General features: G+C 41.7%; 1 protein-coding gene across 7 annotated transcripts in view; it reads left to right on the top strand.

Annotated features, from left to right (window-relative positions):
* The window catches only part of PTPRE (protein tyrosine phosphatase receptor type E), a 100,018-nt gene extending 80,490 nt beyond the window's left edge, over window positions 1-19,528 (top strand). For 5 of the 7 annotated variants that reach the window (XM_060274826.2, XM_060274825.2, XM_088670428.1 and 2 more), the window contains 11 exons: window positions 670-789; window positions 1,465-1,628; window positions 4,852-4,987; window positions 7,702-7,851; window positions 8,828-8,921; window positions 9,159-9,235; window positions 13,311-13,445; window positions 15,239-15,364; window positions 15,860-16,011; window positions 17,158-17,293; window positions 18,111-19,528. In XM_060274826.2, coding sequence (XP_060130809.1) covers window positions 670-789; window positions 1,465-1,628; window positions 4,852-4,987; window positions 7,702-7,851; window positions 8,828-8,921; window positions 9,159-9,235; window positions 13,311-13,445; window positions 15,239-15,364; window positions 15,860-16,011; window positions 17,158-17,293; window positions 18,111-18,185 — 1,365 coding nt within the window. In that variant the 3' untranslated portion in view covers window positions 18,186-19,528. The remainder of the gene's footprint in view (window positions 1-669; window positions 790-1,464; window positions 1,629-4,851; window positions 4,988-7,701; window positions 7,852-8,827; window positions 8,922-9,158; window positions 9,236-13,310; window positions 13,446-15,238; window positions 15,365-15,859; window positions 16,012-17,157; window positions 17,294-18,110) is intronic. The other 2 variants (XM_088670427.1, XM_060274827.2) reach the window with 1 other exon arrangement.
* Window positions 19,529-26,433: the final 6,905 nt, after the last annotated feature.

Below are 26,433 nucleotides of genomic sequence, written 5' to 3'. Positions count from 1 at the left end.
CAGGGTAGAAGATGATGGCTGGGGCGTATTCATGTGCATATTCATTTTCTGTTATGCCTTTTTGGTAGCTTTTTAGGTATGCTTTTTAGGTAGCTAATTAAAAGTGAATAAGGTGTGCTTGGAAAGCAGAAAATAATAATAGTAATTTAAATTTATACCCCACTCTTGCTCCCAGAGAGCCCAAGGTGGCAAACACAAGCAGTAAGACAAGAAAAACATCTAAAGGCAATTCCAATACAGAGGCTAAGAAAATAAATAAATAATCTCAGTCACTGAGAAGCATGCAACTTTTATCGCTCAAGGATGACCCCTCCTGGCATTCATAGATAAATGTTGACAGAGTTCTCAACAATTCTCTCATTGTGTGCAATACAGATTTTTAAAAGAATGCCATCTAACCATTGGCTACAAATGGCTGTGGATTGAAATTATTGTATCCTGCTGGATACGGGCTTTTAGAAATCAGAGAGGGAATGAATTTTTGGTCCTAGGGTATTTCATAACTCACTGTTAATATAGTTAGGTTGTGTCAGTTTCAGTTTTAGAATTTTAAAAAGCATACTTTAAATAGACTCAAAATAATTCTACAGCTTTATAGTACCTCAGTTATTTGAGGGGCATATATTGCAGCTTGAAGTGACTGTGTGTGTGTTCTTTACATTTGCATAGGACAAGTGTTTCCAGTACTGGCCTGATCAGGGATGCTGGACTTATGGAAGCATCCGAGTTTCTGTGGAGGACTGTATAGTTCTTGTGGATTATACTATTCGGAAGTTTTGTATTCAGTCAGTAAGTTATAGACCCCATTTAATATTTCTCATAATTGGAAAATGTTCCTGATCTATTTTTACCTCTAAAATACGTACTTGGAATTGTCCTTTTTTTTTTTTTGAGTGAAAACTGTTTTTGTCGGAGGAAAACTTAGCTCTACTCAATACTTATATTTTATTAAACTGTGCCCCAAGTGAGATTTCATTTGGCATTCTGCATGTAGTTTTTGTTTTTATGTTGCCATTAAACACCGAAGGCTCTAGTAGCTCTCTCTGTTATCTGAAGCTTCTTTTGGGAGGGAAGTGTCTCTAGTTCCAAAAGGAGTAAATTGTTCCCCATCCACTTGCCAGTTTCAAGCCAGGTGTTTATAGCTTAAGGTGTCCCCACAAGAAGGGGAAGTGTGGGTGCATGAAGACTAAGTTCTAAGTGAGCACAACATACAAGATCATAGAATGCGCCTATAAGTGAGGACATTAAGGCACATGCTTTAATTTGCCGTTTCTATGCTCTTTACTGGCAGCTGAGTGACTCTGTAATTCTCTTTATAAACTGAACATTTTAAATTAATTCTTAGACTAGGCTGCTACCGCTGATGTCTGAAGAGGGAGGGATCAGTCACGCTAGCTGGATTGTTTACTTATTTTAGCCAAAGAAATAAATGGTCATACTCATATTTTGTTTCTGGCTTTCTAGCAGGTTTCTGATGGCTGCAAAGCTCCCAGGCTTGTGACACAGCTTCATTTCACCAGCTGGCCTGATTTTGGAGTGCCTTTCACACCTATTGGAATGCTCAAATTCCTAAAGAAAGTAAAATCATTGAATCCTGCACATGCTGGACCAATTGTGGTTCACTGCAGGTATGTGTATGTATAAATATGCAGATACACACACATACTCATGAAAAATTGTCTTGGGGGTGGCCTAACAGGAAGGGAGAAAAATCAATTTTTGCATGCTTAAGCAACAGATGTCCCCTTAATGTGGGCTTTTCCTACTAGGGTCTCTGAGAAAGAGTAGAAAAAGCCAACATCAGAGCTAGTGTCAGGAAACTGGCCTTTTCTGGATGATGATGATTATCCATATTGTATCACCTGTGACAAAAGCAAAGGTTTCTCCTTAGTTATTCATCAGCAGGGATTAATTTGTCCCCTTTTCCATTTTGAGAGACTGACCATTTGTTGTGACTTATGCCAAGATAAACCTGTGTAAATCTCCCTTCAGGAATCTTTTTTACAATTTTAAAAATAGCCCATTGTACAAAACTTTAGTATCAGCATAAATATATTTATAAAGCACCAGCAGTTTTCTAGGTTAAGAAAACAATACAGTCTCTGCCGCAAGCTTAGATATAGCACAGAAGTGAAAAGGGATAATAATAATAATAATAATAATAATAATAATAATAATAATAATTTATTTATACCCCGCCCATCTGGCTGGGTTTCCCCAGCCACTCTGGGCAGCTTCCAACCGAATATTAAAAACAGTACAGCATCAAACATTAAAAACTTCCCTAAACAGGGCCGCCTTCAGTTGTCTTCTGAAAGTAAAATAGTTACTTATTGCCTTGACATCTGCTGGGAGGGCGTTCCACAGGGCGGGTGCCACTACCGAGAAGGCCCTCTGTCTGGTTCCCTGCAACGTGGCTTCTCGCAACGAGGGAACCGCCAGAAGGCCCTCGGTGCTGGATCTCAGTGTCCGGGCTGAATGGTGGGGGTGGAGACGCTCCTTCAGGTATACATGACCGAGGCCGTTTTGGGCTTTAAAGGTCAGTACCAACACTTTGAATTGTGCCCGGAAACGTACTGGGAGCCAGTGTAGATCTCTCAGGACTGGTGTTATGTGGTCCCGGTGGCCATTCCCAGTCACTAGTCTAGCTGCCACATTCTGGATTAATTGCAGTTTCCGGGTCACCTTCAAAGGTAGCCCCACGTAGAGCGCATTGCAGTAGTCCAAGCGGGAGATAACCAGAGCATGCACCACTCTGGCGAGACAGTCTGCGGGCAGGTAGGGATAGAAATAGAACAGGAAAAGGAACAAGCTCTTCATAGTAATGTACTTGCATTGTGTACTTTTAAAGAGCAGTTTCTTAGCAGTCTGTGTAGCCTTATATGTAGCTACCAGTACCATGAAGGAGGCAGGGGAAGGCAATCTGAGTCTGATGGAGGAGGGAGCATGGGTGATTCATGCATTCTTAAACCACACATGAAAGTAATCACCCAATCAAAATGTAAAAATGCTCTTTGTACAACTTGTACCAGGATGCTTAGAAGAAATAGTATCACTGATAAACGTTTTTGTGTGTACTGTATATAGAATAAATAGGGGCAAGGGTCTAATGAAATAAGTTATGATTTAGAAAGCTGGAATATGACATCACAAGAACAACAGGCCAAAATAAAAGAATAGGATACCAGAGGAACATTTATGCTTAGCACAGGATGCCAGGCCCTTTTCCTCTGAAAGGAAGGCTGAAAATCATTTGAGTTATCAGTAATCAGTAGCAACAATGCCCCCTCTAGTGGTTGTGTTATTAAACACTAGGATAGTATTTTAGCATTTCACTGTAGGTCAATACTGTACATTTAGGGTTGCCAGACTCAATAGTGGACAGGACTTCTGTGCCTTTAATTGCCCTGTTCTCTTTTGAGTCTGGAAACCTTAAAGAGCAGACCCTTTGTTTAATTTCCAAGCAAGGGGTATGCTGGTTTCTCTTTAAGGTTTCCAGATTCAAAAGAGAGCAGGGCAATTAAGGCACAGAAGTCCTGTCCACTATTGAGTCTGGCGACTCTATGTACATTTTTATATCTAATGTTCATATTGGTGTCAAAATGGTATTTTAGAATTTGATTCAGTATACAGTGGTACCTCAGAAGTTGAACGGAATCCGTTCTGGAAGTCCGTTTGACTTCCAAAACGTTCAGAAACTAAGGTGCAGCTTCCAATTGGCTGCAGGAAGTGCCTGCAGCCAATCGGAAGCCGCACCGGACGTTCAGGTTCCAAAGAACGTTCACAAACTGGAACACTCTCTTCCGGGTTTGCGGCGTTTGGGAGCCAAAACATTCGACTTGCAAGGCGTTCGGGATCCAATGTAAGACTGTATATCTTCATAAGGCCCGCATAAGGTGCTAGTTAAAAATAAAAAGTGAGTCTCAAGTTCAAGATCCTAAAATAGTTAACTTGGGGATGTGCAAAGTGTGTCTTAAAAAAAGAGTGGGTGGCGGAGGGTCTTACCTCCTGATTGCTCCTCCTTAGCCCATCCCATGGGATAATTTTCCACACGGATACCAAAGTGAGTCCAGCTAGAAGAAGAGCAGCTGAAGGAAGGCTCTAGGCAGAAGAACAGAAGACAGCAGGGAGGTTTCAGTAGCCCCTGCCTACGCAGCCCTTTTGTCACTGTAAATTATACCACAGTATGTGTGATTGCAGCACATTTGCAACTAAAGGCACAGTGAACCCCACGTTATGTAGTTTGGCCATAAGCAGCAGGAAGTAGATTCAAGGTTACTTATGAGTATGGTCCAATGGATACTTGAATCTGAGTTACTTTGAGTTCCTATCCGAACTTAGATTTATCCATGTTCATTCAGATTTCTTGCTGTGAGTCCCCAACCCAATGTGAAGTAGCCCTGGACAAAGAATGAAACCCTGTTGCCTTGTTGGGACCTTTGCATTAAGACTGTCTTACAACTGGGCAGGATTCCAGGTTGTGAGAAAGCCTTTGAGCATGCAGCCATATTTGCAAAGGACCCACACATGTGTTTTTACATAAACATGGAGGGTGGGATTGCTTGGCGATCCCTACACTTGTGTTGTTAAGAAGGAAGCATTGCCTAAATAGGAGGTCCTGTCTCACATTAAAATGAATGCAGGAGGTGTTGATACTGCCACTAAACGTAGTGGAGAGAGCCTGCTCTGACCTGTCATAGTGCTTGGAATATAAGTAAGGAGGACAAAGAAAATCAGAAATACTGGGAGTAAGGCTTCAGAAGAAGGATTGCCAAGTCAGTCCAAATAAGTTACTGCAATATGTTTCATCATTTTCCTCCTAATTCCTGTTGCTTTTCCTTTCTTCTTAAGTGCTGGTGTGGGTCGTACAGGCACATTCATGGTAATCGATGCTATGATTGACATGATGCATGTTGAGCAAAAAGTTGACGTTTTCGAGTTTGTGGCAAGAATCCGCAATCAACGCCAACAAATGGTTCAGACCGATGTAAGTAAATAAAATACAACTTATGTCATCTTTATCAATATGTTCAGCTTAAAAGATGACAGAATGTTTTCTTGTTGTCTGTTGGACTCAGCCAGTTGGAGGGAGGTGTTAGCCAACATTTTCTGCCCTCACCCATGAAAAATATTCCACCTTTTGTCACTTGTGGGTGGGAGCAGGAAAGTGTTTGCACCCTGGGAATGCACCTGTGCTCCCTTACCAAAAAGCAGTACTTCTTTGCAGCCTTAATCAGTAGTTCCTTTAATACTAAATCAGCTTTGCTTGTCCTCAGTGACATTGTCACTTAGCTAATCATGGTTGGCCATGTGATGACATCCAATCTAAATCTTTATTATGGTCATAGACCAGCATCTCTGTCATCTATGTCAGTGTTTCTCAACCACTGTTCCGCGGCACACTAGTGTGCCGCGAGACGCTGGCTGGTGTGCCGCGACGTGCCGCGACGAGAAGGGCGATTTGCATTGTTATGTGCCTGGCGGCCGCCAATAACCAACACTGAACCGCCGGAGAGCAATATTTCTCCTCCTCTTTCCCAAAGCTCAGTGCAAACGAGCCTGGCGGCCGCCAATACACATCGCTGACCCACCAGAAAGCAATATTTCTCCTCCTCTTTACCAAAGCTCACTGCAAACGAGCCTGGCGGCCGCCAATACACAGCACTAACCCGCCGGAAAGCAATATTTGGCAAGTGTTTCTTACAGTCATAATTATAATATAGGGCGGCACAGAGTTAAATTTTTTAACTTTTTTAATGGTGGTGTGCCTCATGATTTTTTTCACAGAACAAGTGTGCCGTGGCCCAAAAAAGTTTGAGAAACACTGATCTATGTGATGACATCATTATTCCAAAGCAGATAAGACCTATTTTTTAAAAAATGTGCTAAAGCAGCAGCCAATTAGAGCAGCAAATTGTGGGGGCAGGGATAGTGGAAATTAAGGCAAATAGTGGAAATTACCCACTGTGAACTCAGTCACACAGCCAATCCAGCAGGGGTGACCTCGCCATTCAGGTTTCCCACAAAGAGCTTGGTGCATGGCCAATCCATTAGAGTTGATCAGGCAGCCCATCTGCTGGGCAGTGAGTACAGCCCTGCTTTCTGCAGGGACAGGCTGCGTGACTGAGTTCACCACGGGGCAGTCAGTCATGCAGCCACAAATTTACCTGCCCTCACCTGATCATGTTTGACATTGAGTATGAGGCAGGTTGAGCGCAGCCTTGTGGGCTTAAATTCAGCCCACAGCAGGAGGTTCCCCAACCTGGCCTATATGATACACGGGTAGTGGGGTGTTACTAGTCAGTGTAGACCAGGGATAGCCAATGCCCTCCGGATGTTGTTGGGACTGCAGCCCTGGTCATTTGCCATGCTAGCTAAGGCTGATGGGTGCTGTAGTTCAGGGACATCTGGAGGGCACTATGTTGACTACCCCTCATGTAAACAATACTGAGCTAGTCTGACATAGTATAAGAGAACTTTCTAAGTTACAGAGATACAAAACATTTGTATTAATTCTATTGCCCTGAAGAGCTCCAATTCTTGTGCCTTGTTGTTGTTGTTTAGTCGTTTAGTCGTGTCCGACTCTTCGTGACCCCATGGACCATAGCACGCCAGGCACTCCTGTCTTGCACTGCCTCCCGCAGTTTGGTCAAACTCATGTTCGTAGCTTCGAGAACACTGTCCAACCATCTTGTCCTCTGTCGTCCCCTTCTCCTAGTGCCCTCAATCTTTCCCAACATCAGGGTCTTTTCCAAGGATTCTTCTCTTCTCATGAGGTGGCCAAAGTATTGGAGCCTCAGCTTCACGATCTGTCCTTCCAGGGAGCACTCAGGGCTGATTTCCTTAAGAATGGATAGGTTTGATCTTCTAGCAGTCCATGGGACTCTCAAGAGTCTCCTCCTTAGCACAGTCTTATTTTTCGCTATATTTAGTTTCTGTTTTCTTTTTCTTTTTTTAAAGGTGTGGTTCATCCGTTGTGTTCTAAATGGCTCTTTGTGATTCTAGAATGCTTTTATAGGGTGTGAGCTGTTAATTTATTCTGAAGGATGAAGCTTCTCTGTAGTTTAATGTTGTTTTACCTCTCTCCAGACAAATCACTAGCTGCAACCAAGTTTGCTGTTTGTCACCAAAATTCCTAAATGCCATAAGGATGAATTATTACATAAGAAAAGATATGTTTTATCATTATGGGAATAAACTTAGGTCAAGCTCATGCTTTTTTTCTAGCCTTTTGTGTGTCCAGAAAAAAGGGGATAGTAAGGTTTCACTTCAGCTTTTGTTGAACTGCCTTAGGATGATTAATCGAAACTCAAACAAACAAACTCAAAGCCTTGGTTTTTTAATCCGGATTGTTTCAACAAACCATATATTAGCCACACATATATTAGGATTTCGATGTAATGCTGAACTTGGGTTAATTGAAAATGGAAGTGAAAACTTCCAATCTCCTTGTGGTCCCTCCGGTGGATGAGAGAGGAATAAGCCTACACTTGTTCCTTATCAGCAAACCATATTTTATTGGCATATACAATCATAATGTATGTGTAAGTTTTTTGCCTACTATTTTTAAAGCCAACAGTTACATTTCTGACTACTGTATAAAAGTGTATGAAATAGCTGGAGGTTATTCATATCATATATTATATACAATTATTAATATTCTAGTGTCCTGGCTTATAAAATGGCTTGCGTTCTTTACAGATGCAGTATTCCTTCATTTATCAAGCCTTACTTGAATACTACCTCTATGGTGACACAGAACTAGATGTGTCCTCCTTAGAAAAGCACCTGCAGCCATCGCACAATGCAGCACCAAATCTCGTCAAACTAGGGCTAGAAGAAGAATTTAAGGTAAGCATTAAATAAAATTTTACAAAGGTTTGAGGCTCACACTTAAAAGAAATAGTTTCTTACTCTGATTTTTAAAAGGTTAGTCCTCTTAGAGTATTGGGTTGGGGTTGGATTTTTTTTTTGAAAGAGAAACTTCACCTGAATTAGGATTTGGTGATAATAGTCATGTTATGCATAGCATATATAATATGTCTGGAGTTAAGAATATAGTGAAGTTATGTTTTAAGGCTAACCAGTTATACTTTCTGCAGCTCAAGTCATTCTTGTGCATTTTGAGATCTGCTGAATTTGCAAATATGAACAAAAGTAATTGTCCCTTCTACTTTTGGGGAGGGGAGGGACAAAGAAAAGGCCCTCCAAGTCCAAGGTCCAAGTCCAAGGTCGGGGTAGGTCCATATGGGGAGAGTCGATCCTTAAGGTACTGAGGTCCTGAGCTGCTTAAGGCTTCATGTGTCAGCACCAACACTTTAAAATGTGCCCAGACACTAATTGGCAGCAAGTGCTGTTGGGCAAGGATTAGCGTTATATGCTCAGCTTGTCTTGCCCCAGTGAGAATTTGCCAACTAATTTTACAGCAGCTGAAGTTTCTGAACCCTCTTCAGAGGCAGCCCCATGTATAACACATTGCAGTAATCTAACCTAGATACAAGTAGTACATACAAGCTACTAGAAATTGAGCTGTACATTTCCAGCCCCTATAAAACACTCTTTCCAGCTACCTCCCTTGCCTGCAGAAAACAAAAGCAGTGTGTATTAGAAGTTTCCAGGTTTTAAAAAATTGCTTTTGATATAGGTGTAACATAAAAGAACATAGGTGAAAGTTTATGTGGTTTGGGATCAGGTGAATCAACTAGAAATCTCTCAAAGGAACAGAATATCATGAAATTTTGATTTGTATCTGTTAGCCATTTTTGGTATTCTGTGTTTTTATACAGTAATCTACAAAGTCCTAGCCCAATCTCTCTTTTTGCTGTAGAAATTAACAAATGTTCGAATAATGAAAGAAAACATGAGAACTGGTAATCTGCCTGCAAATATGAAGAAAGCCAGAGTTATCCAAATCATCCCATGTAAGATATTAATTTTCCTCTTTGTAGAAACCAAAATACTTTTATTAATCCAAATTACCTAGTAGTGTACAGTTATGTTACACATTCAACAGCAGGTGGCACTGCTAGGCTGAAGTACAAAGACATATTGTAAACTTGATTCTATGAAAGCCTGCCTCTTCATAGCTTTATTGTATTATTGACTATAAAATGCTAAGTATTCTAAGAAACCTAATATGTGGTGTTTTTGTATTTTAGATGACTTTAACAGAGTGATTCTTTCAATGAAAAGAGGTCAGGAGTATACGGATTATATCAATGCTTCCTTCATAGACGTAAGTGTTTCTGTGTATGTGGAATATGTGTAGTACTGATTTTTACAAGTCTTTTCAGCAATCAACTTTGTTTTCGACTAGCTGGCAACATAGTTGCATGTGTGCTTTTATCATTACCACATGAGCTATATTGAAGAGTAACTTGAGAATTTTCAAAAAGAATCGAATTATCAACATCATAAAAAGTATGGCTTTGCACTTAAAATGTCAACAGAGAGAGACAAACCTCCCTGCTCTCCTTGTTCCTTAAGAGAAAACAGAATTTGAGGTCCCCACCTGCAGTGAAGCATTTTCTAGCTATCAAATAAGAATTTTCCTCTTCTCCACTTCTTCCAAATACAGCTCATCTGCCTGAACAGTATTTACTACTTCATGGTCTCAGTCGTAGGGTTAATCTCTATATACACACTGCCATCTTTTTTTCTCTTGACCCTTAGATTTTTATTTTATTTTCTAATACTTTAATACAGTCCTTGAGGGAAGCTGAATAAGTCAGTTAAAGAACCCAACTGTATTCCCACAGTCTTTCCAGTGCCACCTAATTACATTTTCAGACACTTGTTGAATTGTCCATTGGCTTTCTAAATCATATATATTACTTCTCTCTTGTGGTGTGTGTGTGTGCGCGCACACACACGCCTACAGGGCTTGCATGAAAGTCTGTCTCGCAGGAGGTGGGTGGTGAGAGGCACCTGGCTCCCACTCTCACTCTATTTGCCCTTTCTCAGAGGCCTCACAGAAGTCTCACATGGGTGGCAGCAGTAAACACAACCATGCAAGGCTTCTTCAGGCCTGACTTGGCAGCCAGGGGGCCAGGTGGAGTATCAGTTCATCATGCCCTGCTCTCCAGGTGCTCCTGGAGACACCTAGCTTGGTTGTCTTAGGGGATTTTAACATCCATGCCGACACGACCTTGCAAGGAGCCGCTCGAGACTTCGTGGAAAGCATGGCCTCCATGGGGCTGTCCCTGAATAGGTCTGGCCCAACTCATAGCCGCGGACATGCCTTGGACCAGGTGTTTACCTCTATGGATGTTGGTGATCTGACATTAAGTAAAAGCGAAACAAAAGAAGTGCCATGGTCAGATCACTTTCTGGTGCAACTGGACTTCTCCGCAACCCTTCCCCTCTGCAGGGAGGTGGGACCGATTTGGATGGTCCGCCCCCGCTACTTAATGGATCCAATTGGCTTCCAGAGAGTGGTAGGGGATGTTTTATCCCATGTCGATGGCCTTTCATCTGATTCCCTGGTGGCCCGCTGGAATGTGGAGTTAACCAGGGCTATTGACTGTCTGGCTCCGAAGTGCCCTCTCCGATAGCATGGAGCCCGGACAGCTCCGTGGTTTTCCCCGGAGCTGAGGGCGATGAAACAGTCGCTGAGACAGCTAGAGCGCCGGTGGCGGAAAACTCATTCTGAATCAGACCGAACACGGGCTAGAGCTCAACTTCGAGCCTACCAGGTGGCAATGGTGACGGCGAAGAGGACCTTCTTCACCGTTTCTATCACATCTGCAGAAAACAGCAGCAGGAGACTGTTCCAGGTGGTTCGCAATCTATCCGAACCGCCTTTGTCATCGGGGCCTGGTAGGGACCCCAATATCTCCTGCAATGCTTTTGCAAAGTTTTTTGCAGATAAAGTCGCTCAGATTCGGGAAGAGGTAGACTCAACCATGGGAGCAGGGCCGGGGCGAGGGAGTGCTAGAGTCCTGTCTAGGCCAGTTGTGTGGGATCAATTTCAATCTGTTACCTCCGAGGATGTGGACATGCTGCTTGGACGAGTGAAACCAACCACCTGTCTCCTTGGTCCTTGCCCATCCTGGCTAATAAAAGCTAGCCGGGAAGGGCTGGGCGATGGACTTTGCGGGGTGGTGAATGCTTCTCTCTGTGAGGAAGCCTTCCCACACCTGCTGAAAGAGGCAGTTATTAAGCCGCTTCTTAAAAAAACATCTTTAGATGCGGCCAACATGGCCAACTATTGCCCAGTCTCAAATCTTCCATTCTTGGGCAAGGTGATTGAGCGAGTGGTTGCTGAACAACTCCACGCACGCCTGGAAGAAGCGTACCATTTGGATCCCTTCCAGTCGGGATTCAGGCCTCATCATGGGACTGAAACTGCCTTGGTCGCACTGGTCGATGATCTCCGGCGGGCTAGGGACAAAGGTGAGAGCTGTTTCCTAGTTCTGCTGGATCTCTCAGCGGCTTTTGACACCATCGACCATAACATCCTTCTGGACCGTCTAGAGGGGTTGGAAGCTGGGGGCACTGCTATACAGTGGTTCCTCTCCTTCCTCCTGGGCCGTGTTCAGAAAGTGGTGGTGGGGGATGAGTGCTCAGACCCCTGGGCTCTCACTTGTGGGGTGCCTCAGGGTTCTGTCCTCTCCCCCATGCTTTTTAACATCTACATGCAGCCGCTGGGAGAGATCATCAGGGGGTTTAGGCTGGGTGTTCATCAGTATGCGGACGATACCCAGCTCTACCTCTCTTTCAAATCAGAACCAGTGAAGGCAGTGAAGGTCCTGTGTGAGTGCCTGGAGGTGGTTGGAGGTTGGATGGCGGCTAACAGATTGAGGTTGAATCCTGACAAGACAGAAGTACTGTTTGTGGGAGACAGGAGGCGGGCAGGTGTGGGGGACTCCCTGGTCCTGAATGGGGTAACTGTGCCCCTGAAGGACCAGGTGCGCAGCCTGGGAGTCATTTTGGACTCACAGCTGTCCATGGAGGCGCAGGTCAATTCTGTATCCAGGTAAGCTGTTTATCAACTCCATCTGGTACGCAGGCTGAAACCCTACCTGCCCGCAGACTGTCTCGCCAGAGTGGTACATGCTCTAGTTATCTCTCGCTTGGACTACTGTGATCCAGAATGCGGCAGCTAGACTGGTGACTGGGAGCAGCCGCCGAGACCATATAACACCGGTCATGAAAGACCTGCATTGGCTCCCAGTACGTTTCCGAGCACAATTCAAAGTGTTGGTGCTGACCTTTAAAGCCCTAAACGGCCTCGGTCCAGTATACCTGAAGGAGCGTCTCCACCTCCATCGCTCTGCCTGAGGTCCAGTGCCGAGGGCCTTCTGGCGGTTCCCTCGCTGCGAGAAGCGAAGTTACAGGGAACCAGGCAGAGGGCCTTCTCGGTAGTGGCACCCGCCCTGTGGAACGCCCTCCCACCAGATGTCAAAAAGAAAAACAACTACCAGACTTTTAGAGGACATCTGAAGGCAGCCCTGTTTAGGAAGCTTTTAATCTTTAAGAAATTAGTGTATTTTAATATTTCTGTTGGAAGCCGCCCAGAGTGGCTGGGGAAACCCAGCCAGATGGGCAGGGTATAATATATATTATTATTATTATTATTATTATTATTATTATTATTATTATTATTATGCCCACATGAGGCAGCCACCTGAGATTATTGCCTGAATTCAGATCATGAATGGCCGCTGGTGTGGTGTAGGGGTTAGAGCAGGTGTAGGCAACCTTGGCTCTCCAGATGTTTTGGAACTACAACTCCCATTATCCCTGACCACTGGCCCTGTTAGCTAGGGATCATGGGAGTTGTAGTTCCAAAACATCTGGAGAGCCAAGGTTGCCTATGCCTGGGTTAGAGTGTTGGACTAGGGCCTGGGTGATAAGGGTCTCAAGCCTCACTCAGCCATGAAACTAGCTGGGCAACCTTAGGCCAATCATTGCCTCTCTGCCTCTTCTATTCTGCAGGGTTGTTTTAAGGATAAAATGGAGAGGGGGAGAACCATGTGTGCCACTCTGAGCTCCTTGGAGGAAAGGCAGGATATAAATGCAGTGATAGTAGTAATATTATTATATTATATTATATTATAATTATTATGATATGATATAATATAGTGTTTCTCTAGTCCTGAACTGGTTTCCCTATCCTTCCATTGTATGTAAGGGATTAGCTACAGTTTTCTGGATTTTTGGCTCATTCTGGAGCTTTCTGAAAAGAATGGTTTGTTCTGATATTTCTGATATTTCTAGTTAGTCTAGAATCACTTTTAGACTGGCTAGAGTTAAAAATTTGAAATCACTGAGGCATCAGTTGCATGTATGTTTTTTTCACTGTAAAGGGCTATCGCCAAAAGGATTACTTCATCGCAACTCAAGGACCTCTTCCTCACACTGTGGAAGACTTCTGGCGAATGGTGTGGGAATGGAAATGCCACACAATTGTAATGCTCACCGAAGTTCTCGAAAGGGAGCAGGTATGACCTTTTTGCCCAATTTTAAAAAAATATATTTTGTTATAAATAGCGTAAAGTGTGATGAGGAAAGAAAAATTTCTTCAGGACATTCCAACCCACTAAAAAAAGAGATCCCTATAATTAGCCACAAGTATGCTTCATACCGAGGGACCCAGGTGGCGCTGTGGTTAAACCACTGAGGCTAGGGCTTGCTGATCAGAAGGTCAGTGGTTCGAATCCCTGTGACGGGGTGAGCTCCCGTTGCTTGGTCCCAGCTCCTGCCAACCTAGCAGTTCGAAAGCACGTCAAAATGCAAGTAGATAAATAGGAACCGCTACAGCGGGAAGGTAAACGGCGTTTCCATGTGCTGCTCTGGTTTGCCAGAAGCGGCTTTGTCATGCTGGCCACATGACCTGGAAGCTATACGCCGTCTCCCTCGGCCAATAATGCGAGATGAGCGCGCAACCCCAGAGTCGGTCACGACTGGACCTAATGGTCAGGGGTCCCTTTACCTTTACCTTATGCTTCATACCACCAAAGCTTAGCAAAGCCCAGCTGTGTTTAGCAGCAGAGTGCTGTGCAGCCTGGGGACTATGTGGTGTCACTGTAGTGTTTTGCTGTTCTTCTTCCTCACCCCACTTTTTTTTTAAAATGCTTTGCTCTTGACAAAGATTTCCAGGCTAGGAATGAGACATGTAGTAGCATGGTTCCTGATGCACACGAATTATATCTAACCTGGTTTGATGATCCTCAGTATTGAAAATTCAGACAAAAATTGTCACAATCCAGGGAAAGTTACACATAATCAAGTCACAGTGAAATCAATGGGAATTAAGTGTGCTCAACTGAGTGCTGTCAGTGGAGCTTAATAGTGCTTACTTAACTTCCTCTGGACTGCGCTGTGTGTCAGCAATTGCATGGTGGCAAAAAGTCTACATGTTTGGTGTAGCATCAAATTACATTTCTTAACTTAAGGTGAGATATAATGGGTTTTACAGTGATATCCGTTTCAAGCGTTGCTGAAATCACTGTTAAGTCATTACAAAAGCAACTTGTGTTGTCATATGATTCATGAAAGGTTTTAATGTGTCTTTCTAACTTTCCCCCCCTTTTATAAACTTTTCATTTCTTTCCCAAAGTACAGAAGTATTGCATGTCAAGCATATGCTCGTGTAACACCAATTGCCCATAGAAAATAGGCATCAACTAAAACATGGAGAGATGTGGGTGGCGCTGTGGTCTAAACCACAGAGCCTAGGGCTTGCCGATCAGAAGGTCAGCAGTTCGAATCACTGCGAACTCCCATTGTTCGGTCCCGGCTCCTGCCAACCTAGCAGTTCGAAAGCACATCAAGTGCAAGTAGATGAATAGGTACCGCTCCAGTGGGAAGGTAAACAGCGTTTCTGTGCGCTGCTCTGGTTTGCCAGAAGCGGCTTAGTCATGCTGGCCACATGACCCAGGAGCTGTCTGCGGCCAAACACCAGCTCTCTTGGCCTATAGAGCGAGATGAGCTCCGCAACCCCAGAGCCATCCACAAGTGGACCTAATGATCAGGGGTACCTTTACCTTTACCTTTAGGACATGGAGAATGTAGAACTTCCTGTATTTTTCTTCTTCTGTTCACTACTCAGATACAGGGGCATTAAATAGTTATTCTGTATGATATGTAATGTGCGATTGGAGGGAGGGGAAGGAGACAGGAACTAATTCTTACTAATGATTTTGAGGAACCATTGCTATAGCTGCATGAATATATTTCAATCAAGAAGTTCTGGAGGCAGCATTCATTCCTTTTTCTTCCCTCAATGTTACAGGAAAAATGTTTTCAGTACTGGCCATCAGAGGGATCTGTTACTTATGGAGAGATTACCATCGAGATAAAGAGTGACTCACTGGCTGATGCCATAAGCGTCAGGGACTTCCTGATTATGCACAATCAGGTATTAATGTTAACATTTTAAATACGTTTGTGTCTGCTGTGGTTTTCTGAACTTCGGGGTTGCTTAAAGCCAACTGAAATTTAAATTTAGCTTAGCTTAGCTTACTCGTTAAAATCCTCTTGCCTTATATAAATCACATACAGTGGTACCTCGGGTTACAGATGCTTCAGGTTACAGACTCTGCTAACCCAGAAATAGTACCTCGGGTTAACAACTTTGCTTTAGGATGAGAACAGAAATTGGGCGGCAGCGGCACAGCGGCAGCAGGAGGCCCCATTAGCTAAAGTGGTACCTCACGTTAAGAACAGTTTCAGGTTAAGAACAGACCTCCAGAACGAATTAAGTTCTTAACCCGAGGAACCACTGTAATTAATTTACATTGACCATATATGAAAAGGTTCCTATAGATAATAGGGTATGTGGCTGGCTTCCAGTGTTCCATTCCACTCTTGAAGCTGCATTGAATTTGTGGTTTTCTTGCTTTTGAACGACCAGGAGAAGCTGGGCAGACTTGTCCGACAGTTTCATTTTCATGGATGGCCTGAAATTGGAATTCCTGCTGAGGGGAAAGGAATGATTGACCTCATTGCAGCTGTCCAAAAACAGCAACAGCAGACAGGAAACCATCCCATTACAGTGCACTGCAGGTAAATATTTTTGTATTTCATTTTGCTCCATGCTCCTTTGCTTGTTTGTAAGTTTGCGATATTTCTATTCTGCCCATCAATATTTCCATAACAAATATTTTAAAAAATGTAAAAATGTATTTACAGTTTTTGTAAAAGGCCATAATTTTCTATAAAAACATACACATTTAAAATATACAGACCCCAGAAATTGACCAGGTGCCATTGCAGTTAACGAAGTGCCTGCATGACCTGATTGTAATGCCCAGTCCCTGATACCAATCTACTAGCCTTGAAACTATTTTCTGTACTCTAATTGGGAGTTTAAGAGGGAATGGACAACTATGGCCAGATACTCAGTTATCAGAAATGGGGCATTTGTCAGCAATCCTTTAATATCACTTTCCTGGAGTTTTAGATCAACAATGGGGAACCTCTTGGCCACTGGCCTAATTAGGTCTGCCTGGCTTCTTAATTTGTGCTGCAAGGCCATTTTGGGCAAACTACACTCACCTACCAGTCACCTATTGTCATAAGAGGTCAGCTACGGAGATCTGTTCTCTCCAACGTAAGCAACAAGTGTTAACCTGTTAAAGTGTCCCATGAAGGCTGACCCAGTCTTGGATCTGGGCAGATCCAGATGCTTTTGTTGGATAAACTGAGTTCATGATTTTGAAGCCCAATTTCTTATTAGCTAGAACTGTAATTCATACATTACATTGGCTTCAATGCGTAATGCACAGCAGTCAGTCACATAGTGGTGATCAGCTCTGGCTGGTGAGACAAGGATGTTTTGAAGAGTTTCCAGAAGTGCTAGGAACGATGTTTATATATTGTTAGTTTAGAAATAGCTATGATGTAAACATTCATGTACATAAAGTGATTGCAAGATTAAGCTTGGCTGTTTGAAAAATTTAGACGTGAGTTTATATTTCAAGAAAGTTTTCCTTTGCTAGTAGAACTAAATTCCATTATCTGCATGAAAATGTTTATATTAAGCAAATTGGCATAATTTATTCTGCTTCTGCCAGTCCTTGGAAAGAACAATGAGGCAATGCAGGAATTCTTCTCAGTAGCAGGAAATCAATTCAGGGTGTATTTTCATTGTATTGAATATGGATTTGGTAATATAACTTGTTAAAGAAAAAAATTGTATATGTATTATAGTGCTGGAGCTGGAAGAACAGGTACATTCATTGCACTCAGCAATATTCTGGAGCGAGTCAAAGCTGAGGGGCTCTTAGATGTATTTCAAGCTGTGAAGAGTTTACGACTGCAAAGACCACATATGGTGCAAACACTGGTAGGTTGTTTTAACCACAAAAATATTTGTCCAAAGGATAATAGGATGTTGGTATTTGAGCAAAGTGCCACAACACAGGACTTGGGCGTTCACAAATACATGGAGTGCCAATGCTTAGTTGTGTTCTCCCAGTACTAGGAGCTAGCCCTTACCTGCACAAACTGCTGAATAGCCTCTGCACAGTGCTATAGGGTACAGTATCTGGGATTTTTTTTGGGGGGGAGAGGGGTGTACAGCTGGCCCTGGAGCAGTGGCAAGATCCAAATATTGCATACATCAAAGAATTACGGCAAGGGTGGCCTCCCTGTATATAAGGGGCGGATTAATTAGAGCTGGTCATTTGTGCTCTGCTTAACTCTCACAGTTGTTTTTAATTGCTATTGTCTGGCTTACATATGTGTCCTGGCATCAGAATACAGCCGTTTTAGCTGTCTTTTGATGGCTCCCCCACCCTGAGAGGCAGACTATAACTAATTAAAATGAAAAAGTAAATGGGAAACTTTTTTATTTGACAGTGATTCCTGATAGGATTTATGGTTATTTTAAATGGTCCCATTGGCCTCACTGTCCACCTCTCATTCAAAGTCTGCTTCTTCAGTGAACCAGCTGTTGTTGTTTTAGTTATATTTTAAAATTAATTATGCTACAACCTGCAAAAAAGAAAGTGTTTTAACAGGATAAGAAATTAAAAATGTTGTCTGTGAGATATGCTACATATGATTATGTTCCAGTTTAGAGTTAAACATGCTTCACTGGAATTGTTATGATTCAGAGAATTTTTTCATCAGAGTAAATGTATTCTTCTTCTTCTTTTCAGGAACAATATGAATTCTGCTACAAAGTGGTACAAGATTTCATTGACATATTTTCTGATTATGCCAATTTCAAGTGAAAACTCCTGCCTTATTATTATTAATTTAATCATCTGTACAGAGATTTGTATATCATGTTAATTTATTTCCATTGACTTTTTAAAAACTCTAAATGTACATACTACCATGTTTGGCTTGCTCGGAATGCCTCCTTAGATGTATAAATTATTCAAGACTTTCACTCTCTGATCCAAAGGAGCATGCACGGAACAGTTTAAAAAAAAAACCTGAAGAACCTGTTTGATTCCAGAGTCCCACTTTCCCTCCCAAACAGCCAAACAGTTTTGAAATGCTCAACATGTGCAGCTTCAGCACATAAAATAGGGGAGCTGCACATGTGGCACACTTTTGCATGTGTGACACCCCATTCAGCTGGGGATATGTGTGCAAAGGCTGTGTCTGTGTATCTGGTTCCCCAAGCTGGATCAAGGTGATCTTTAAAGTTTTGCATACCAGATGGCCGTGTACAATATATCACAGTATAAACTATTATGAATATAGGGCACAATCCAGCCTATGTTAGGCATATTCAATACCCACTGATTTCAGTGGGTGTATTAAGCTTATGCTTAATTTTTTCCCATTGAAGTTAATGGGATTTGGAGTCCAGTTAATGGTCTGGGAGCACTTGATGCTGCAGCACTGCTGAAGCTAAGTGTGCATGGACCTGATCAGCCCCTTGGATGGGAGTCAATCGAAGAACAGGAAATAAATACTTTTAAAATACATTGATGGAACTTCAAAAATGCTTGGTTTTGCTGGATCATACCCACATTTTTTCCCCTGAACATCTATGAAATTATGCCTTTTAATTTTTAGTTTTTAACTTTTAGATGACTTATAAAATAACCCGTGTTTATAAAGCAGAGGAATAAGAGTGAATAGGCTGGATCCAAATTCATGCACATGACAATTATTTCTCTTAGAGCAAGTTCCACACAATGGCCACATGCTACTAGGAAACACTGTGTACACCCCACTGAAATGAGTGTGGCCACCCAAGAGCATATGCATTTGCTTGCTGCATTCATCTCAGTATTTGCAGAGTATTCTCTTTTTTGGTTGTAGTGGTGTTTTGAAGCTTTTATGTTCATCAGCACCTTGCTCCACATGTAAACCTGTTGATGCTAATGTGAACTGCTGACTGGGGAAGACACTATTTGAGGTGCTCTAGAAAGTTGGTTAATATTCCACAACTATTAATCTTAACGTTCAATAGCCAAATTATATCTGTTTGCTTTTTTTTGTATTTTTAAAGCATTCTTCCTGTTAAGCACAACTCATTCAGTGGCTTATATATAATGGTACATGAATCCTCTACAAGCAACAGTCTAAGATTTTGAACCTTAGCAAAAAAAACAAACCATAAAACATATAATTATTTTTGAAGACAAGATTCTCTAGATAGTTCTGTTATAATTATGAGCTGTAACTTAGCACCATAATGCAAATACTGAGTTCGTTGAATTCAGTAAAATAATCTTAAAAGATCACCTTAAGTTATTTAACCTGATATAATTTTTTAAAAGAAATATTAACATAAAGTAACATATTTAATGTAAGTTAATTAATCAATATTTTGAAACTATTTTGTATTTTGAAAAGAAAGAGGTTCTGTTCTTGCTATTACAAAAAGGTATATTGCCAGATAGAAAGCAAATATATAAAGGAAAACATATACTTTCAATTTAAAACAATCTAGCTTAAGATAGTTATGGCTAAGCACTACTGAAAGCAACACAACTTCAGTAATTAGTGGCAAACTTGCTTCACTGGTGTCAATGGAGTATAGTCATGACAAATCTTTAGTTGAATCAGGGAATAGCATCTACTGAAGTCAATACATTTACTTCCAAGTCCTTAGAATAGTGGTGTTAGCGTTCAATTAAGTACACAGATAAATACACTTGGGATCCTTTAATGTCAGTGGTACTTAATGGGAATGTACAGTGTCCTGATTGTCTCTCTACAAATGGTGTGGTACTCCTCAATGCTAGTATGCTTTCAGACCTCCTATAAGACCTATGAATTCACAATTTTCTCCCTTAGTATAAGTACACAGAACTATCCCAGTAGTGTAGCCAATGAAGTATGGACATGTAGGAGTGCCCACAAAATTTGGGTTTGGACTGTTGGTGTGCAACAAACCGTTTACTGTTAGGGCACAAAACCCATTTGTTTTGAACAGACTTGTGCGAAGGGTTGCTTCCTAGTGTCACAATGGCTGTGACAATATATAAAGCCCCGTGTGGCAATGTCATGGTCTGGACAAAACTAGCTTTGGAGACAAATGACAAAACACACAGTACATTTTATATCTATTGCTCCCATCTTTTTAGAAGGCATAAATTAAAGAGCACAAGTACAAAAGCATAAATTGTATATAAATGTCTAATATGCAATAGTTTGGGCTTGTTCGTTGGTGTTATTTTTAATACAACAAGGAAAGCCTTATTGACAACTATGTAGACTTTAACCTGGTCATTACATTTCAGCTCCTGCATTATTTTAATCGATGTTCATTTTAATACATGACTGGAACGTGGATACTTTTAGCTTTTCAGAGGATTGCACGGTGTCCACATGAGTCTTTTACTTACTGACTTTTAATTGAAAACAGTTCAGGTTAGTCTATAAGCACACTGTTTTTAAAGCACTGCCATTTTATTGCTTGTGTCTTCCCAGTAATGCACTTCTGTAAATCTATATGTATATATACAGTTGTTATGCACTTAATGAATAGAATTTATTGTAAGAGGTGATTGATGTTAAGCTCTCTAAGCCCCAAAGCAAACACCATTACTTGGTTAAGAGTTGAATGTAAAATAAGCTTTCTATTATAATAAGTTTGGAAATCCAAACTCCAAAATGTAAGGAATCAACAGTCCAATACACTATGGACCCAAATCTGTGAGCACATTAATAGATGAAGATAGGTGTGTTTTTTTATTAAAAAAAACCCAACAACAACCCACTGTTTATACCCACCACTTTAGAAGCTGCTTCCAAGAGCCTTTAAGAGTGTAAGACACTTTCTAATGTACCGTAGTACAAATTGTGTGGAAACTGCTGTTTTCAAAATACTGGGGTTTTTATTTAGGTATGGCAAAACCACAATCATATTCTTCCTAATATCTCTACTTTTGTTACAATAGAGACATGTGCTAGTCCTGGTATTGAGTTTTTTGCCTACCAGAAATTAGTAACACCTTTAGGCATTTTTGGTGTCAGTGAATATGTCCCCTCAGTTTTCTTGGCTCCTTGACTAATGGCCTCTCTGCACTTAGCCAAAGTTTCTTATTCAGCTTGATAACACAAAAATAGTCTTTACAGTTACCAATTTAGTCTCCCTCTTCTAATTTCCCACTTCCTAGCTCTCAGTAAACCTAGAGTAGCATAGGTAGCTGCTGTTCCCTTATCCATGACACTGGAATTCCATGTTTCTCTTAGTATCTGGTCCAGTACCCCTTCCTTGACCTCTGACCAGCAACCATAGCTGTGACTGTGAAATCTGCTTAAGGGAAAGCATTGCAGTTGTTCCTTTTTAAATTATCCAAACAAAGTCATTTCCAGATGTAGAGAAAAATGCTGCCTTGGGGGAAGGAAGTAATTATTAGGTAATATTTCTAATGGTATCTAATAGATAATATTTCTAATAGTATCCATAGTATCTCTTAATTTGTTGCTTGTTCTGTAAAGCAATATTTAAAAACGTAAGATGTGGGCCAGAAATGCACATAGTGGAATTCATTAATGAAGTAGGGGTGTTTAAACTTTTCTTATATTTATCCAAGTGAAGCCAGAATACTTGGGGTGAGGCTCATTTTGGTAATACTAATATGAGTTCACTTAAAATGGAGCCAAATGAGCAGCTTTCCTCCCCCAACGTGGAATAATTCCTATACTCAATAGTTTCAGATACGTGATTCCATGGGATTAAATTCTCTGAAGTAATCTGAAGCACAAAACCTTCTCTGTGGCTTTGTTGGATTCCCTTCAGAAAACCTAGTTCTACTAGGTTCTCCCATTTGGTGATGACAAGATTTGCCACAGTTGAGGAAATACTGTGCTAAACCCAGCCAAATCAGTTTTAATCACAACTAATCTTGTTTTATGAGGTTGGTGAATTGCAACTTTAGAAAGCTTGTTTTTCACTTCAAGGTGTTTAGTCAAATAAGACTGTGATACTTCGTACAATGGTATAACAGACATATTTATGGGTTTCCACACTTCACTTTTTTTTACATTGCATGAGATTGCATTAATAAATGCCAAACAGTGATTAGAAATTCATATGTTCTGATCTGCATAACTAGTCACTATGTGACTCAACTTATTGTCTTGCGTGACAATGGACACTGATTGCCAAAGCTCTTAAGTACATGCTTAACTCAGAACAGTCCACAAATAGTAATATTGTTAAAGCAGTTTTTTCGAAGTATGTTTCTAGAAACCCGGGGTTCCTTATCAATTTATCGGGGAGTCAACAATAGCTCTATTTGCGTTTTAAAACCCTCATGCGATTATATTGCGTGAGGGGAGGTGTGTCAACTCCCCAGCTCCACCGTTCATGATGCTGGATATCTGCTATACACCTGTAGATCCAGTATGATTTAGATCCTTGCACAACCAGCGACCTGAATTGTGGAGAGCTAGCACTAATGCAGCAACGTCCTGGCTACAGATCTTTGCCCTCCAATGCATGGAGGGAGCAGGCCACAAGTATGTGCCAGCACTCCCTTTATTGCATCTGCTTTTTAATGCCTTGCAAGGACTAACGGCAAGATAAAGAACTGTAACCCAGCTAACCAAAAGGCATTTTATCACTCGTTACTGATATTTTCCTGCAAAGTACAGCTGGGGAGACATGTTCTTTGCAGGCCTGGCACCAGGGATTAGCAAAATCTGGCAGGGCCCCTCTAATAGTTTATATACATAAAATTGCTTTGAAAACAAACGAGCAGTGTGCACACAGGCATGCAAACAGTTAATGTGTGTGGGAAAATGTAGCTGTGTGGGGAGAGGAAGACTCTGGTCTTGGCCTTCTGTTGGCTGTATGACAGCCAAGGTGTTTCCGTTCTATGCTCGGATTCCTTGCTCCCCTGATTGTCACAGGATTTGCAGAGCCCTCCTTGGCACTGTTGCAGAAGTTGGGAGAGCCTAAGCTCACAGTTTGCCTGGTCCACTTGAGGTCTCCCATGTTACCAGTAGTGGATCCTACATCAGGCAGATCACGCTCTGTGCTCTCGACTCATCTTCTGTTAGAAGCAGCCCACCCGCACGCCCCATTTAGTCAGCCAGCTAGCCCTCTGCATGGAGCTTAGGAGCAAAAGAAGATACTGGAGGAAGCCCTGCTCATGCATTCAAAAGAACACCTGAGCTTGAAACAGTCCAGGAGTGTGTGCACCAGCCCTGCCTCCAGTATCCTCCTGTGTGCCATCTCCACTCTCTCCTCTCCTGAGGTTTGAGCAGAAATATCTGCAGCAATATTCTAGCTGCATTCAGAAATTCCCTGCAGACCTTTGTGCTCAGAGCTCAAAAGGTTGGGAGTAGGAAGCATGCAGAGGATTACTGGGGGCAGGGGCAGCATTGTGTCCCTGTGACCCTACACAATTTGAACTCTCGTGTACTCTTTTGAATGCATGAAGTGTGCACTCTCTTGTATTTGATGTGGATGTGTATCTGTGTGAGTGCACGCTTCTGCATCATTCCTCTGCGTGTTCAGGCCTCCTGCTGTTTCTTGCATGGGGTCCAAAGAATCCTGGAAACAGCCCTGGTGCTATGGGACATATGTGCTCTGTATAGGGGCCAGCTAGTCTAACTACGCAAATTTAAGAGTGTGACTCAATGCACTCCAGAATTCTCTGTAACACACAACATAGTTCTTGGCAGACAACTCAGTGTGGAAAGCATTTCTTGATGCAAGCAAGTTTTGAAATCTTATACTAAGTAGATACTTAATGGCTTGGGTTAATCAGTCCCAACAGAAGAATGCCTGCTGTATTGATTAGTGTTTTGAAAATGACTTTTATGAGTTGGTTTCTAAAGGAATTTGAACATCTTTGTTTCCAGCATTTGAAAATGTTTTCATTACGCAGTATCATTTTTAGTATGTTGCTACTGAACCTTATTCTGTATATGCAAAACTATATTTAATTTATGTCAAGATCTTTATAATATATGTATGTATTATACAGTGATATTTTCTTTTATTACATTTATAATTTTATCTTGCTGTATTTCCAATGCCAGTGAATGTTGCTGAATTATTTGTATATGCAAATCGCAAGATCTAATAATTCTGATGCAAGAACAAGGTTTCATTTTTATTTTCAGGCTGCATTTCTTTCTTTAAATCTCTTAATTTCATTCATCTACTATTTGCTCATTTAAACTAAATACAGCAATAGTGCAAAGGACATAAAATCCCTTACTTAAATTACTTCCCAGAACTTTAAAATCTGTAGCTATTTGACTCAGAGCACTGTTCTGACAAAAAAGAGAGTTAAAAATGAAGCATAATACATATAACATTAATTTGCAACAGCAATTTATCTTCTCATCCAGAACACGCTTATTTATTCTAAGTAATCTGAATAAAAGCAATCATTATTCTCAGTTGTTCCAATGGATTATACAAAAGTAAATGTAATCTCCCTGGGCAGTGCATTTTGGTCTCCTTGAAACAAATATAGCAGTGGCAGGCATTTTAGACCTTGTCTACACATGCATACACATGGGAGAGTTACACTGGACTGCAGGAGCGGATACGTGGTGGTGATGGGGAATGGCATAAAAAGGACATGGTGCACTTTTGTGTGTGCCAAGAGAGATGGTTCTGTTGCCTATATTAGATTTCTGAAAGAGAATTATACGTTCGTGTTAAAACATCTTTCATTTGAAAGAAGTACAAAAGGAATCCAGCAGTGTCTGGACAGTATGTCCTCTCCCTTACTCCTCTCTGGTGCTGCCTGTGTTACGTGCAGTGTTCCACTTCAGACTACAAATAGGTGGTCACATTTATAATGCTTCCCAGTGGCATAGTAATAGGGGGCGGGGGTGCCGCCCCGGGCAGCAGGCTGGGCGGGGGGCATCAGGGTGGACGGGGCTGACCACCTCTGACGGCTGCCGCTGTGTGACGCGGCCACCACCATGGAGAAACCCCAACTGCCTCACTCCGCGGCTTGCTTGCGGGGTTTCCTGTGCGTGCATGCGCTGCGCTGCATGTCATCACACACATGTGATGCGCGATGCATGCGCATGTCGGGGTGCCTTCGGATTTGCCGTCCCGGGCAGCCAGGCAGCTACCTACACCGCTGATGCTTCCCTATGTGCAAAACTCCTTCATGAGTAGAAAACAACTGGGAACAAGCTGTGCTAGAACCATTCTTCCTGGTAATGCTGCTTTTACTTGCAGGGTGTTTTAATATACTGGAGCATTCAAATCTGGGGTGTCCATGGATAGTTTAACATGGTTGCATCCTGTCTCCTTCCTCAGCATTCTTTCTCCCCTCATGTTGCTTTATGTGTAGACCATGTCCTAGTTTGCTTCAGTCACAGCTCTGGATTTAGTAGAGTACTTTTTTCTATAATGCAAAGGCACACACCACTGATATCTCAGCTATGTGGATTATGTAGATTGTATCCTGATTAGATATAATCTAATTAGATGATATTTCATTGCAGCATTAAAACGGACAGAACCATTTATTTGGACTAACAATTTCTTTACTCATATCAAAACCATTCTATGGTATTTTAATTTACCAAATGTTCCTAAATGTCCTGCCTTGAGGCCATCCACAGTTGTCCAATGTTACTTTCACTAATAGGATCCTGCTGTAAGATCTCCACCCAATAAGATCCAGAAATTCTTACAGTGCAGATTACCTTCATCATGCTTTAAGTTGGATAGAACCCTGTTTTCTGGGGGGGGGGGGTCTGATGGGAAGTAGCTAGCTAGTCATAGCCATTGTAAAGGAGCGTCTAAATTCTATGAAAACACACACACAAACACACACACACACGTTTGTCACAAAATTACAATTTTCATTTACATCCCTGTTGTGAGGTTAACATATATAGCAGCTATCAATCAGAGCCCATTGCTTGAAGTTCTTGAATCAACTATTTTGGAAGATTTTTTTTAAAAAAAGATTAAAAATCCTCTTTCATTCACCAAGCAGTAGATAACTGCATAGTGTCTCACATAACTGAAATCCAGATCTGCCATCACCATGAGAAAACTACTTGTGAATTCCCATGAGC

The sequence above is a fragment of the Zootoca vivipara genome, chromosome 5, assembly GCF_965207765.1.
Source record: "Zootoca vivipara chromosome 5, rZooViv2.hap1.1, whole genome shotgun sequence".
Classification (NCBI taxonomy): domain Eukaryota; kingdom Metazoa; phylum Chordata; class Lepidosauria; order Squamata; family Lacertidae; genus Zootoca; species Zootoca vivipara.
This window is presented reverse-complemented; position numbering and strand designations above follow the sequence as displayed.